The 13383-nt window shown below is 39.5% G+C and overlaps 1 protein-coding gene across 2 annotated transcripts; it reads left to right on the top strand.

The window, feature by feature from the left end:
• Positions 1-2579: 2579 nt before the first annotated feature.
• LOC133664683 (class I histocompatibility antigen, Non-RT1.A alpha-1 chain-like) lies at positions 2580-6484 on the top strand. Of its 2 annotated transcripts, none has more exons than XM_062069518.1 (7): positions 2580-2725; positions 3599-3865; positions 4147-4425; positions 5018-5326; positions 5492-5596; positions 5745-6160; positions 6249-6484. In XM_062069518.1, exons 1-6 carry the CDS (start codon positions 2671-2673, stop codon positions 5768-5770), a joined length of 1041 nt encoding a protein of 346 aa, XP_061925502.1. In that variant the 5' UTR covers positions 2580-2670; the 3' UTR covers positions 5771-6160; positions 6249-6484. The 2 variants fall into 2 exon arrangements, with proteins under 2 accessions (XP_061925502.1, XP_061925503.1); XM_062069519.1 differs by having other exon boundaries at positions 4147-4209.
• Positions 6485-13383: the final 6899 nt, after the last annotated feature.

Genomic DNA, 13383 nt, shown 5'->3' on the forward strand with positions numbered 1-13383 from the left:
ATATATATATATATATATATATATATATATATATACAAGACTTTCATACATATATATATATATATATATATATATATATATATATATATATATATATATATATATATATATATATATATATATATATATATATATATATATATATATATATGAAAGACCTAAAGGTATACTAGAGCAGTGGTTCTCAACCTTTTTTCAGTGATGTACCCCCTGTGAACATTTTTTTTTTAATTCAAGTACCCCCTAAACAGAGCAAAGAATTTTTGGTTGAAAAAAAGAGATAAAGAAGTAAAATACAGCACTATGTCATCAGTTTCTGATTTATTAAATTGTATAACAGAGCAAAATATTGCTCATTTGTTGTGGTCTTTCCTGAACTATTTGGAAAAAAATATATAAAAATAACTAAAAACTTGTTGAAAAATAAACAAGTGATTCAATTATAAATAAAGATTTCTACACATAGAAGTAATCATCAACTTAAAGTGCCTTCTTTGGGGATTGTAATAGAGATCCATCTGGATTCATGAACTTAATTCAAAACATTTCTTCACAAAAAAATAAATCTTCAACATCAATATTTATGGAACATGTCCACAAAAAATCTAGCGGTCAACACTGAATATTGCATTGTTGCATTTCCTTTCACAGTTCTTTTTGACAGACATTTAAAAAAAATCTCACGTACCCCTTGGCATACCTTCAAGTACCCCCAGGGGTACGCGTACCCCCATTTGAGAACCACTGTACTAGAGGATGTTGTGAATCATGTTGACTATTGGTCCTCCTAATTGTCAATCATTCTGGTGATGTTACATAAGGACAGTCACCAGACAGTCAACATGATGCACTCAGAAATAAATAAAACAAATGGCTTCTCGATAAGCCATTTAAAAAATATATTGTTTTAATATTTATTTATATGTATCATTATTCTCCTACTCACCTTTCCAGTAGAGGCCTCTCCCCTCTCACTTTCTGTGCTCCTCTGCCCTGACTCCTACAGCTCAATAGGGGTTGTGGAGTGATTATTATTATTATCTACTGATGATAGTCATACGTGAATGAGCTCAGCTCCTGTCCTCCTCCATGTGTAAAGTGAGAAACACAGCTGATGCTCCAGAAGGAAGTAACCCCAAAAATAGCAAATGGCAAAAAAGAGTGCACATTTAACTTTATAAATAACCAGGATCTGCATGATGCATTTCAGGCTAACTAGCTAACTAAGTAGCAGCATTGTTTTAGAGCGGGAATGCAACTTTTTGTCAAACACAGACCTGGTGCAAAGTGGAGCTAATACATTTTACTACAAGCAGTGATGAATACTTACTTTCTTGAAAAAGTTTCTTATGTCCATTTTGCATCCGTTCACGTTCTTGTTCTGCAATCTGCAGTGCTGTGTGCTAATGTGCTTCGTACACCTGCAGGACCGCAAGCAAGGTCGCAGAGAAAATGCGGACTGGTTTTTGAGTGATGTGGGCATTTTCTATATGAACAAGTGGAATGGATTGGATACCGACGCACTAAAGGGGCTCTCTACCTCACACTATGAAGTGAGGGGAAACTGAGTGAATAATGACAGGTTATATGATTATTTATTTAAACTCATTTTCGGGCCACTTTATAATTAATATGTCGGCATGTATTTGTAAAAATATATATATATATATATATATATATATATATATATATATATATATATATATACTGTATATATAAATATAACACCAAATTATTTAGGAAGGCTTAAGAATATTTTAGGGGGGCTTGAGTCCCCCTAAAATAGGCCTAACAACGCCAATGCTACTCACCTATGTGGATAAGTGTGTTCACTTTTGACAGCTACCACAAAATAAAAGTAAAAATTTAATAACAATTATTTATTTGTCATAAGAAAGCATCTGTATCTTCCATGACGGTCGCTGCGTTTAGAAACAAGCATGCAGTCAATGTTTGGCTTCATCGTGTCTAATTTCACTTTCACTTTTTTTGATATTGTGCCAGCAGAAGCGTCTGCCTCACACGTTCAGCACTTTGGCCACAGCCAGTCAAGGGCATGAATGCTTTCTGCTGACTTTTTACTCAGGATGAAACTTCCTGATGCAACCCTGGCCGGGAATCCAAGCCATGCGAGGCAGAAGCGTGTCCCGTTACTCCACCAGGGACGCCTCACGCTTGGGAGACATCATGGAAGTGAAAGTTAAGAGGTGAAATAAAAAGAAAACTTGATGTCTTTCAATCATTATTTGTATTGATGCTTTCTTGAGAGGACTACAATACCATCACTGATTGGATGTCATTACTTTCAATCTCACCTTCATTCCTCTTTCTTTCTTTTCTTTCTAACTTGACACACCTTTTGTTTGTCAAGTCAGGTGATTTCCCAGAAAAGCATTTACCTGACGTGGCCACAAGGGGCGCTCTCTAGTGAGTCCAGTAGAAGACTTCTTCTGTTGCCACTTTTCTCTTCACAATAGCGTTTGGTCTTCCCTAGTAACAGTGACGCTACAGAATGCTGACTCCTCATTGGCTCAGGTGGAGCATTATTAAAAGAGCCACGACATTTCCTGCTTCATTTGTCCTGTTTGCGAGTCAAGCGAGTGTTCGTCACTTTTGTCTTTCTCTGCGGGATTAAAAGTGACAAACATCTTTTTGTTTCGTGCTGACATCATGAACTTCTTTTTATTCTTTCTTCTGGTCGTGCAAATGCACAGCGTGACGCCTGGTAAGTCCTTTTTATAACTTTATTAATGATTATTCATCAATCCTTCACTTATTTGACTTCTGAGAGTTTATATTTCTTATTCATTATATTCATTCTTATATTATTCAAGCCCTTTATTACTTCATCCTGGTTCTTTTTAAACATATTTTATTGCTTACCTTTTTCTTCGTCACTCAACAAAATGTTCAAAGTGTTCCAAGAAAGTTCCAGAAGCAGAGAAATCCGTTATTTGTTTTGGCTTCAGTTGTTCTTGTTGAAAGACTTATTTTTCCAAGGCTTGTAAGAAGGAACACTGACTTCCTGAAGTCTTTAACCACGGAAGTGTCAGAAAGTAAACAAGTGTAGTAACATCATCCCGCCACAAGGTGTCAGTAAGAGTCCACATCAAATGGGCAGAACAGCTTTTAAAGATTAAAGATTAAAGTACCAATGATTGTCACACACACACTAGATGTGGTGAAATTTGTCCTCGGCATTTGTCCCACCCCCTTGGGGAGCAGTGGGCAGCAGCGGCGCCGCGCCCGGGAATCATTTTGGGGATTTAACCCCCAACTCCAACCCTATGTTGCTGAGTGCCAAGCAGGGAGGTTATGGGTCCCATTTTTATAGCTTGTGTTCATATTCAGCCTCCATTGGAGAAAAGATATGTTTATTTTCAAAATGTGTCAACAGATGTCCTATAATAAAATATATTATTCATGTGTTGTACTTGTCATAGAACACCATGTGAGTCTTGACTGTGATATCTAGCAGTGTTTCATGTTGACTTTAAGACCCCACTGAAGACTGAATGAGCTCAAATATTCACAGTGCAAGATTGTTGAACATGAAACTAAATAATCAAATGTTGTTTTTCTGCCTTTTGTCTTTCAGTGATTCACACGCTGCAGTATTTCCACACTGCATCCTCTCAAGTTCCAAACTTCCCAGAGTTTGTGGATGTTGGTTATGTTGATGGAGTTGAGATTAGTTACTATGACAGCAACATCAGGAAAGCAGAATCCAAACAGGACTGGATGAACAAAATTACAGCAGAGGATGCAAACTACTGGCAGAGACAAACAGAGATCTGTGTTGGTAATGAGATTAGGAGCAAACACAGCCTTGAAGTTCTTAAGAAGCGTTTCAACCAAACTGGAGGTTTGTTTATGTTGAACTTTCTACTACTTAAATATATTTGATGTACTCTTTTTATACTGTAGTAAAACACACATTACTGCACTGGTATACCTTGTCTCTGTCCATCCCATAATAACCTACACAAATACTGTGTGTGTGTGTGTGTGTGTGTGTGTGTGTGTGTGTGTGTGTGTGTGTGTGTGTGTGTGTGTGTGTGTGTGTGTGTGTGTGTGTGTGTGTGTGTGTGTGTGTGTGTGTGTGTGTGTGTGTCACTCTGCTTTACAACACTTTGTGTGTCTCAGGTGTTCAAATTGTCCAGAGGATGACAGGATGTGAATGGAATGATGAGACTGATGAGGTTAAAGGTTGGTATCAGGAAGGTTATGATGGAGAAGATTTCATATCGTTGGACATAAAGACATGGACATTTACTGCAGCAAAACCACAAGCTTTCCCCTCCAAACTCAAGTGGGACCAGAACATACCTAGACTAGACTACGATAAGTATTATTTCACTGAGGAATGTCCTTCTTACTTGAAGAAGTATGTGAAGAATGGGAAGAAGGTCCTAATGAGAACAGGTAGAAGCACACCTTGTACTTTCACCTTTTAACATGTTAGCACTCCCCCTATAGGAACATTACTGACATTACACTCTGTCTCTTTATACTCTTTTCTCTTCACCTCACCTTCTCTCCATCTTTACCTCCATTCTCTCCTTCTCTCCATCTTTACCTCCATCCACTCCTTCTCTCCATCTTTACCTCCATCCACACCTTCTCTCCATCTTTACCTCTATCCACACCTTCTCTCCATCTTTAACTCCATCCACTCCTTCTCTCCATCTTTACCTCCATCCACTCCTTCTCTCCATCTTTACCTCCATCCACACCTTCTCTCCATCTTTACCTCCATTCACTCCTTCTCTCCATCTGTACCTCCATCCACACCTTCTCTCCATCTTTACCTCCATCCACACCTTCTCCCCATCTTTACCTCCATCCACACCTTCTCTCCATCTTACCTCCATCCACACCTTCTCTCCGTCTTTACCTCCATCCACACCTTCTCTCCATCTTTACTTCCATCCACACCTTCTCTCCATCATTACCTCCATCCACACCTTCTCCCCACGTTGTCTTCTGTTCACACGTGACATCACTTCCTGTGCAGAGCTTCCAGAGGTGTTCCTCCTCCAGAAGACGCCGTCCTCTCCGGTCACCTGCATGGCGACAGGTTTCTACCCCGACCTAGCCGACCTGTTTTGGAGGAAAGACGGCGAGCAGATGTTCGAGGACGTGGAGCACGGAGAGCTGCTCCCCAACCACGACGGAACCTTCCAGATGTCGGTGGAGCTGAAAGTGGAGGTGACGGCCGAGGTGGAGGGCAAGTACGAATGTGTGTTCCAGCTGTCTGGCGTCAAGGAGGACCTGGTCACCAAGCTGGAGAGACGAAGCATCCTGAGCAACGCAAGCCATGAAGGTGAGAAAGACACATTTAGTTGGAGATGTTTCCCATCACAAGTCCACCTGTCACCATTATTGATCCATGTCACCATGACAACGCTTGACGTCTGCATGCAAAGTAGTCATGAAGGTTTCCTCTTCATGCTTTGTCACTCCACTTGTGCTTTTTTGCTCTCCACAGACAACTGGAGCGTCGCCCTCGCTGCCACGGCGGCGGTCGTCACTGTGGCGGCCGTCCTGGCAGCCATCATCATCGTCATGGTCAGGCGTCACAGAAACAGACAAGGTGAGGGACACCAATGTCCTCTGTCTTCTTCTTCTTCTTCTTCTTTTTCTTCTTCTTCTTCTTCTTCTTCTTCTTCTTCTTCTTCTTCTTCTTCTTGTTCTTCTTCTGAGGAAAAAGTCAATTTCACCTTGTTTCCCTTTCATTTCAGCCCAGTACGATCCAGCTCGTAAGTAAAACATCTTTTCTTTGAGCCGCAAGAAACAAAGCCGTGGTGAAGCGTCACTCACATGGAGGTCTGATGTGGAAGTTTAGCCTGAAAATCCCAACTTGAGCTGTCTCCTTCACAATAAAAGACCCTCCTGGGGCATATCTGACTTTTGACATGAGTCCTCATGATGAGGATCAGCCAAATGAGACCTCAAGTGTGCTGACTCATCAAGAAGGTATCCTAGTCAGGAAGTAGAAGAGCAGCACTCTGCTTCTTCATGTTTCCAAGTCACACCTCAAAGATCTGATGTGAATGACGAGGCACCTTCTGGATGTTCTTCCTTCACCGTTTGCGTTTGTCCCGCAGCTCGCCACGGCGGCGTGGAGCTCTCCGAGAAGGTAGCGGCTGAAGGCTGAGTAAGTCTGCACCTCCAAATGTTCTTGTGTGAAGATGATGTTCAACTTGCTTCTGTTGGGAATGTGCTGAGTCATCTTCTTCCTCCAGGATGCTTTGTGCACTGGAACACAGAGAGATGTCTCCATCATGGAGATGTGCTTTGTTCTTCATCCCACTGCTCCTCACGCTATTCTTCTTTGCCCGTTAAAATACTTAGAACATCAAACGTTGGTGGCTATAAAATCATTCATGTTTCATGGCCTTGACATCATGACGAGGATTTCTTCTTTCTTTGAATGGCCGCTGCTTATGATCAATATCACATTGTGTCACATCTCTGTCAATAAATCCCTTTGTTCTCCACTCGCCTCACTCTGCTTTCTTGGGGACCAGGAAGGCTCTCGCTCATAACAATGGTAGAAATAGCTCATTTTTATTTATCTTGTATTTTTTCATTCAACACTTAAATCCCTAGACCAATTTCAGGCTTATCTGTCCATATCAAAGTCTTTGTTTTCATGTCTTATGCCCTGTTTTGTTATGGCAAAACCACTAAATAATAATTTTTACTAAATGTAATTGCAATCTTAAATAGGTCAATAATTCATAACATCTTTGATTTTAATTCATTATTTTTTGAGCAATGACAATTAAAAAATGTCCCTCTGAAATTATTGGGATCCAAAAGGGCCCCACCCATAAAAATATTTAAAATGTATTTATTTTTTTACTTTCAACACTTAAGTCTCTGGATAAACTTCAGATCCATCCCTCGTTTCCGTGACGACCTGTCACGTCAGGTGTCACATGGTCTGTTTGCGTTTGTGTTTATCTCCTAGTCAGCGCTCTTATTTTGGTCCCACTTCCTGTTTGTCTCCCTGAGCGCTTTTCCCTCCTCACCTGTCGCTGATTGGCAGACTGGCCACACCTGGTCATGGGGTGAGGGTGATGGGTCAAATGCAGAGGATAATCTCACCACACTACTTGAACTTGGCTTCTATTTATGCCTGCCTCGCCCTCCAGTCAGGGCTCAAGGATTGTTTTGTTAAAGGTTACTCTGGTTTGCTGTATGCTGCTTATGCTTCTGTGCACTTCCCTGCTGCACCTCCTTGTGCTCCCTGTGGGAATGAAAAGACTCACCTGCACGTCGTCCTCCTGTCTCCTGCATCTTGGGGTCACAACTAGAGCAGCCATGCGAGTACGTGACAGCTTCTTCATTTTGTTTTTGTTTTAGCCCTTTTAGTCAAAAACCCTTTGTTTTTTAAGGCTAACACAAAATAGCCAATATTTTCCTGGAAAAATATTTAGAAGTCAAATTTTTTAAGTGACGCAATTGGAGCCTTGAATAGTTTAAATAATTGATAATAACATTGAGTTTGATTCATTATTATTGTTGAGCAATGACAGCTTTAAAGAAAAAACAACCTGCATGGCAGCTTTATTAGAATCAACAATGCAACTTACAAATGAGCAGGAAGTGACAAACATTGTGCGGAAGTGTAAAAGTAAGTGCTCCACTGACTGCCATGATATCAACATGATATTGGTTGAAAAGGTTATCCTGAATATTGTAAAACCATTAACTTATATATGTAATTTATCATTCCAGACTGCTGCTTTCCAAGTTAAATGAAAATCGCTAAAGTAACTCCGCTCTTCAAAAGTGACAGCAAACACGCTTTCACCAATTACAGACCAATCTCTCTTTTGCCTCAGTTCTCAAAAATCTTAGAGAAACTATTTAACTCTCGACTTGAATCTTTTCTTGAGAAGCATCATATAATCAATGACGGTCAGTATGGCTTTAGGTCCAAAAGAACAACTTAAATGGCAATAACTGAAGCTATTGAGGAAATTACTAATGCACTGGAGCATAAAAGATATGCAGTTGGTATTTTTATTGACCTAAAGAAAGCATTTGATACCATTAATCATTCAATTCTACTAGATAAAATGGGAAGATATGGAATTAGGGGGCTGACTGGTGACTGGTTAAAAAGTTATTTAACAGGGAGGGTACAGTTTGTTAAAATGGGTAATTTTTTATCTGATACTCTTGGCATTGCTTGTGGTGTCCCCCAAGGGTCCGTGTTGGGGCCAAAACTGTTTAATGTATATATTAATGATATGTTTAATACATCCAAAATACTGAAATGTATACTTTTTGCAGACGACACAAATTTATTCTACAGTAGTGATGACTATAATGAGCTCATAAATACAGTAAACACAGAACTAAACATAGTAAAAAAAATGGATGGACACAAATACATTATCTTTGAATATAAATAAAACTAAGATAGTAATGTTTGGAAATCGCAACATAACGTCTGAACAGAAAATAAGTATTGATGGTACCCAAATTGAAATCGTAAATGAGAATACATTTTTGGGAGTAATAATTGATAGTAAACTATCATGGAAACCTCATGTCAGACACATTAAAACAAAAATCTCCAAAAGCCTCTCAATTATAAACAAAGCAAAACTATACCTCAATGAAAATGCACTCCGTACTCTATACTGCACCTTGGTACTGCCATACCTTACATACTGTGTTGAAGTATGGGGGAATACTTACCACCACACAATTCATCCTCTGATCGTATTACAGAAAAAGGATCATTCACAACGTTGGTTATTTAGAACATACTCATAATCTGTTTATGCAATCAAAGTTGCTCAAATTTGATGACCTTGTTAAATATAATACATTAATAATCTTATATAAAGCTTTTCACAAATTATTGCCACCTAATCTACGTTTTTTTATAAGACGAGTGCAAGCTCATAACTTGAGAGGCTTTGGATATTTCTTATTGCCGAGAGCTCAAACCACTCGTAAACGTTTTTGTGTGTCTGTATGCGGAGTAAAACTATGGAACAAACTGGACTTACAACACAAGCAATGCCAAACTATTAATTGATTTAAACTGTTATACAAACATGGGGTCTGGTTCAAATATAGAGATGAGGGTCTTTAATTTGACCTGCTGCTGTACTCTGTCTCAAAGTGTAACATGTGCTCAATGTTTCCTTTCCATTATTGCTATGTTGTCTATTACCATTATTGCTATGATGTCTATTACCATTGTTGGTATATTCATTATTCCTACATTGTTGATACAAATGATTGTTACAGTGTAATAATTATTGTTACCTGTGGTAATGCCACTATGATACAACATCTGTATTATAATCCTTGAACAAAGTGAGAGTGAAACTCATGTGAATAATCACTGAATGGAGAACTGGGGGTGGGATTAAATAAGTTATCTTCTTCCCACTCCCTTTCAGGCAAAACTGGACAATAATGCACTATATTAATTTATATTATTATGTTTTGTCAACTTGTACGTCTTTGTCATTGCCTGAAATAAATAAATGAATGAAATGAAAATGAATGAAACTTTTCTTTGTTACATTTCACCTGTTTTCACCTATTTTATTCTACTTTTTAGTTTTTTTTATAAAGTATTTGTAGAATGTGTGGTGGGCCGTTAAAAGATTAGCTGCGGGCCGCAACTTCCGCCAAAGAATGTTTTCATTGGGTTATCTCACAATATGAAAGAGAAAATCTTGATATTGCTTTTACTTCTGCTATCAGGCAATGTGCAACCAAATCCAGGACCCAGCTTCAATAACATCAGTACTGCTGATGAATTTAGGCCTCCATTTAAATAATAGGAGTCTCCTGCCAAAATTAGACTTAGTCAAAATGTGTATTCCAGCAACAGACTTCCTTATCTTATCTTAAGGTGGCTAAGTAAAGCAGTCTCTGACAAGGACGTTGCTATTAATGCATATAATGTCTTCCCATGCCATCGTCCTGGAAAAGGTGCAGGAGTGGCCATATATATCAAAAAGACATTTCTTGTTATCTTATTGTCAATCACTAAACAATTTGATATATTGATATGTGTGTGTGTGTGTGTGTGTGTGTGTGTGTGTGTGTGTGTGTGTGTGTGTGTGTGTGTGTGTGTGTGTGTGTGTGTGTGTGTGTGTGTGTGTGTGTGTGTGTGTGTGTGTGTGTGTGTGTGTGTGTGTGTGTGTGTGTGTGTGTGTGTGTGTGTGTGTGTGTCACCCAAACAATTTTGTGGAATAGCCTTCATTTGTAAGAACAAGAATAGACTGTCGAGTTTCAGATGAAAGTTCTCTTTTTGTAGCCATTTTGAGCGTTTAATTGACCCCACAAATGTGATGCTCCAGAAACTCAATCAGCTCAAAGGAAGGTCGGTTTTGTAGCTTCTGTAACGAGCTAAACTGTTTTCAGATGTGTGAACATGATTGCACAAGGGTTTTCTAATCATCAATTAGCCTTCTGAGCCAATGAGCAAACACATTGTGCCATTAGAACACTGGAGTGATAGTTGCTGGAAATGGGCCTCTATACACCTATGTAGATATTGCACCAAAAACCAGACATTTGCAGCTAGAATAGTCATTTACCACATTAGCAATGTATAGAGTGTATTTCTTTAAAGTTAAGACTAATTTAAAGTTATCTTCATTGAAAAGTACAGTGTTTTCCTTAAAAAATAAGGACATTTCAATGTGACCCCAAACTTTTGAACGGTAGTGTATGTGTGTACCACTTCAGGAAAAACAACTTGGCTCTCCAAGTACCACCATAATGACCGACATTGAAATACAGTTGCGTAGTGGCCATAAGTATTCATTGAATATTTTTGGCCACAGTTTGAACAGTAACACTGTTTGCATATTTGTCATTCTTTGTCGTACCACAGTTAGAGAATCACTGGCTTAGGGAATTGTGTAATACTATCATGAGGTGATTACACATTAAAATGCACTAACATGTGGTCCTAAATAAAGAGTCTATTCTAGTACATGTGTATGATTGTGCTGCGTTTCTCTCTCTCTAGGGATTACCTGGTAGTCCAGGGGCCAAAGGTGGACCTGGAGTTAAAGTAAGCACTATTAAATCAAACTTTTTACATTATGCACTTCACTTTTAACCACTTTTTCTCTTGCTAGGGCGAGCCTGGTCCCAGAGGTCATGCCGGCATGTCCGGTGACCCTTGACCTTTGGTAAGTACCAAAACAAATCCAGTGCTTATTGATTTGACTGTTTTTCTACTGCACACCTAAAATGACTTGTTGCTATAGGGCGAGCCTGGGGTTCCTGGTATGGAAGGAGTTCCTGGTCCCAAGGTAAATATTTTAGTCAATAACACTGACTCCAGATACTCACCTCATACGTGTAACTGCAGGGAGACCGAGGTCAGCGCGGTCCAGTGGGTCCACAAGGAATAGTGGGAAAGACTGTGTTGAAAGTACAATACATATTCATTGTTCTCATATATGACAGGGAAGCAAAGGAGAGAGAGGACCGATGGGCGTTCCAGGTGCTCAAGGTCTGAGTGGAACCAAAGGAGACAAGGTATGTGGTGAAAGAGTCCACCAGGGGGCAGTGTTTACTCAGGAGTTAAATACAAGTCATACATTCATTCAGGATGAAATATTTCTGTCCTTGTAGTGCTTCAGTACTTACGATTTATTCTGAAGATAGTATATTTCATAAATATTTATCAATAGTTATCATTCATTCTAAAGATAGTATAACATGTGTTTCTGTCCTTGTAGTACATCATTATGCTGTCTTTTAAAGTTGGTATATTTAAGTATTTCTGTCCTTGTACTGTAGTACATCAATACTCCTAAAGATAGTATATACGTATGTATTTACACTTTTTTCTAAAGATAGTATATTATATAAGTAATTATGTCCTTGTACTGTAATACAATACGACTGCCTCACTGAAATCAAATCATGGCTGCACTCCAACTTCCTCAAACTCAACTGTGACAAATCTGACATGCTCATCATCGGCCCAAAATCCCTCACCAAAACTGCTCACAACTCCACTCTGTCCCCATCCACTCACATCCGCAACCTCGGAGTCATTCTGGACAATAACCTCTTTTCAACACCATGTCAACCACATCACAAGAACTGCTTTCTTCCGTCTCCGTCCATCCCTCTCCTTCTCTGCCGCTGAAAACCTGATCCATGCCTTCATCACCTCCGGGCTTGACTACTGTAACAGCATCCTTTACGGTTCATCTTGCAAAATTCTCAAACTCCAATACATTCAAAACTCTGCCGCCCGCCTGCTCCCGTGAGCACATCACCCCAGTCCTCCAGAAACTCCACTGGCTCCCTGTTCCTCACCGGATCCACTTTAAAATCCTCCTCCTCACCCACAACCAGGCCCCCTGCTACCTCACCAACCTGCTTCACCTCCATACTCCTTCACGCAGCCTCCGCTCCCCACCACTCAGAACCAAGCTTCGGACCTGGGGTGACAGAGGTTTCTCCATCGCTGCTCCCACCCTCTGGAACACTCTTCCCAAACCCATCCGTGACCAGAGTTGGGTTAGTTACTGGTAACCAGTAACTAGTTACAGTTACTAGTTACTTTATTTCAAAAGTAACTCAGTTACACCAAAAAGTAATGCGTTACTGTGAAAAGTAACTATTTACTTACTTCTATTTTTCTTTTTTTTTATAGCTACCATTAATGCCCTTAGCCTTCATTTCAGTACTGTTAATGCACTGGAGAATAATACACTCTGTTGATCAACTTGACTTTTTGATTGATTGAAACTTTTATTAGTAGATTGCACAGTACATATTCCGTACAATTGACCACTGAATGGTAACACCCCAATAAGTTCAACTTGTTTAAGTCGGGGTCCACTTTAATCAATTCATGGCATGCATTTTTATCTTCCTTTTAACATAATTAATGAAAAACAGTGCAACATAAAAAGGCACTAATCCTTTTTTTAAACTTGGACCAATGACCAATAACAAAAAACAAGTTAAAGTGCAACATAAGAAGGCACATCATCTTCCTTGAAACATAGGTAGTGAAATAAAGCCTGACATCTGGAGTGATGCTGCTGTCTTCCACACTTGGAATCATGGATTGTAGAATCCTTGTTTTCAGTGGCAGGATCATTGACACAGATGGTGAAGTTTCAGTGCTCGGTAGAGATGTAACACTTTTGAGGGGTTTAAGCACCTGGAGGACCTCCTCTGCCACTCTCACATCATCAGACAGGTTGATGATGTCTTTGACATTTGTCTTCAGGGTGTTGTGGGTCAATGCAGAGTATATAGCTGCCTGCTGCTCCAACATATCATAAATTGATTAACATGGACCCCGACTTAAACAAGTTGAAAAACTTATTGGGGTGTTACCATTTAGTGGTC

This window comes from Entelurus aequoreus, linkage group LG14 (genome assembly GCF_033978785.1).
Source record: "Entelurus aequoreus isolate RoL-2023_Sb linkage group LG14, RoL_Eaeq_v1.1, whole genome shotgun sequence".
NCBI lineage: Eukaryota > Metazoa > Chordata > Actinopteri > Syngnathiformes > Syngnathidae > Entelurus > Entelurus aequoreus.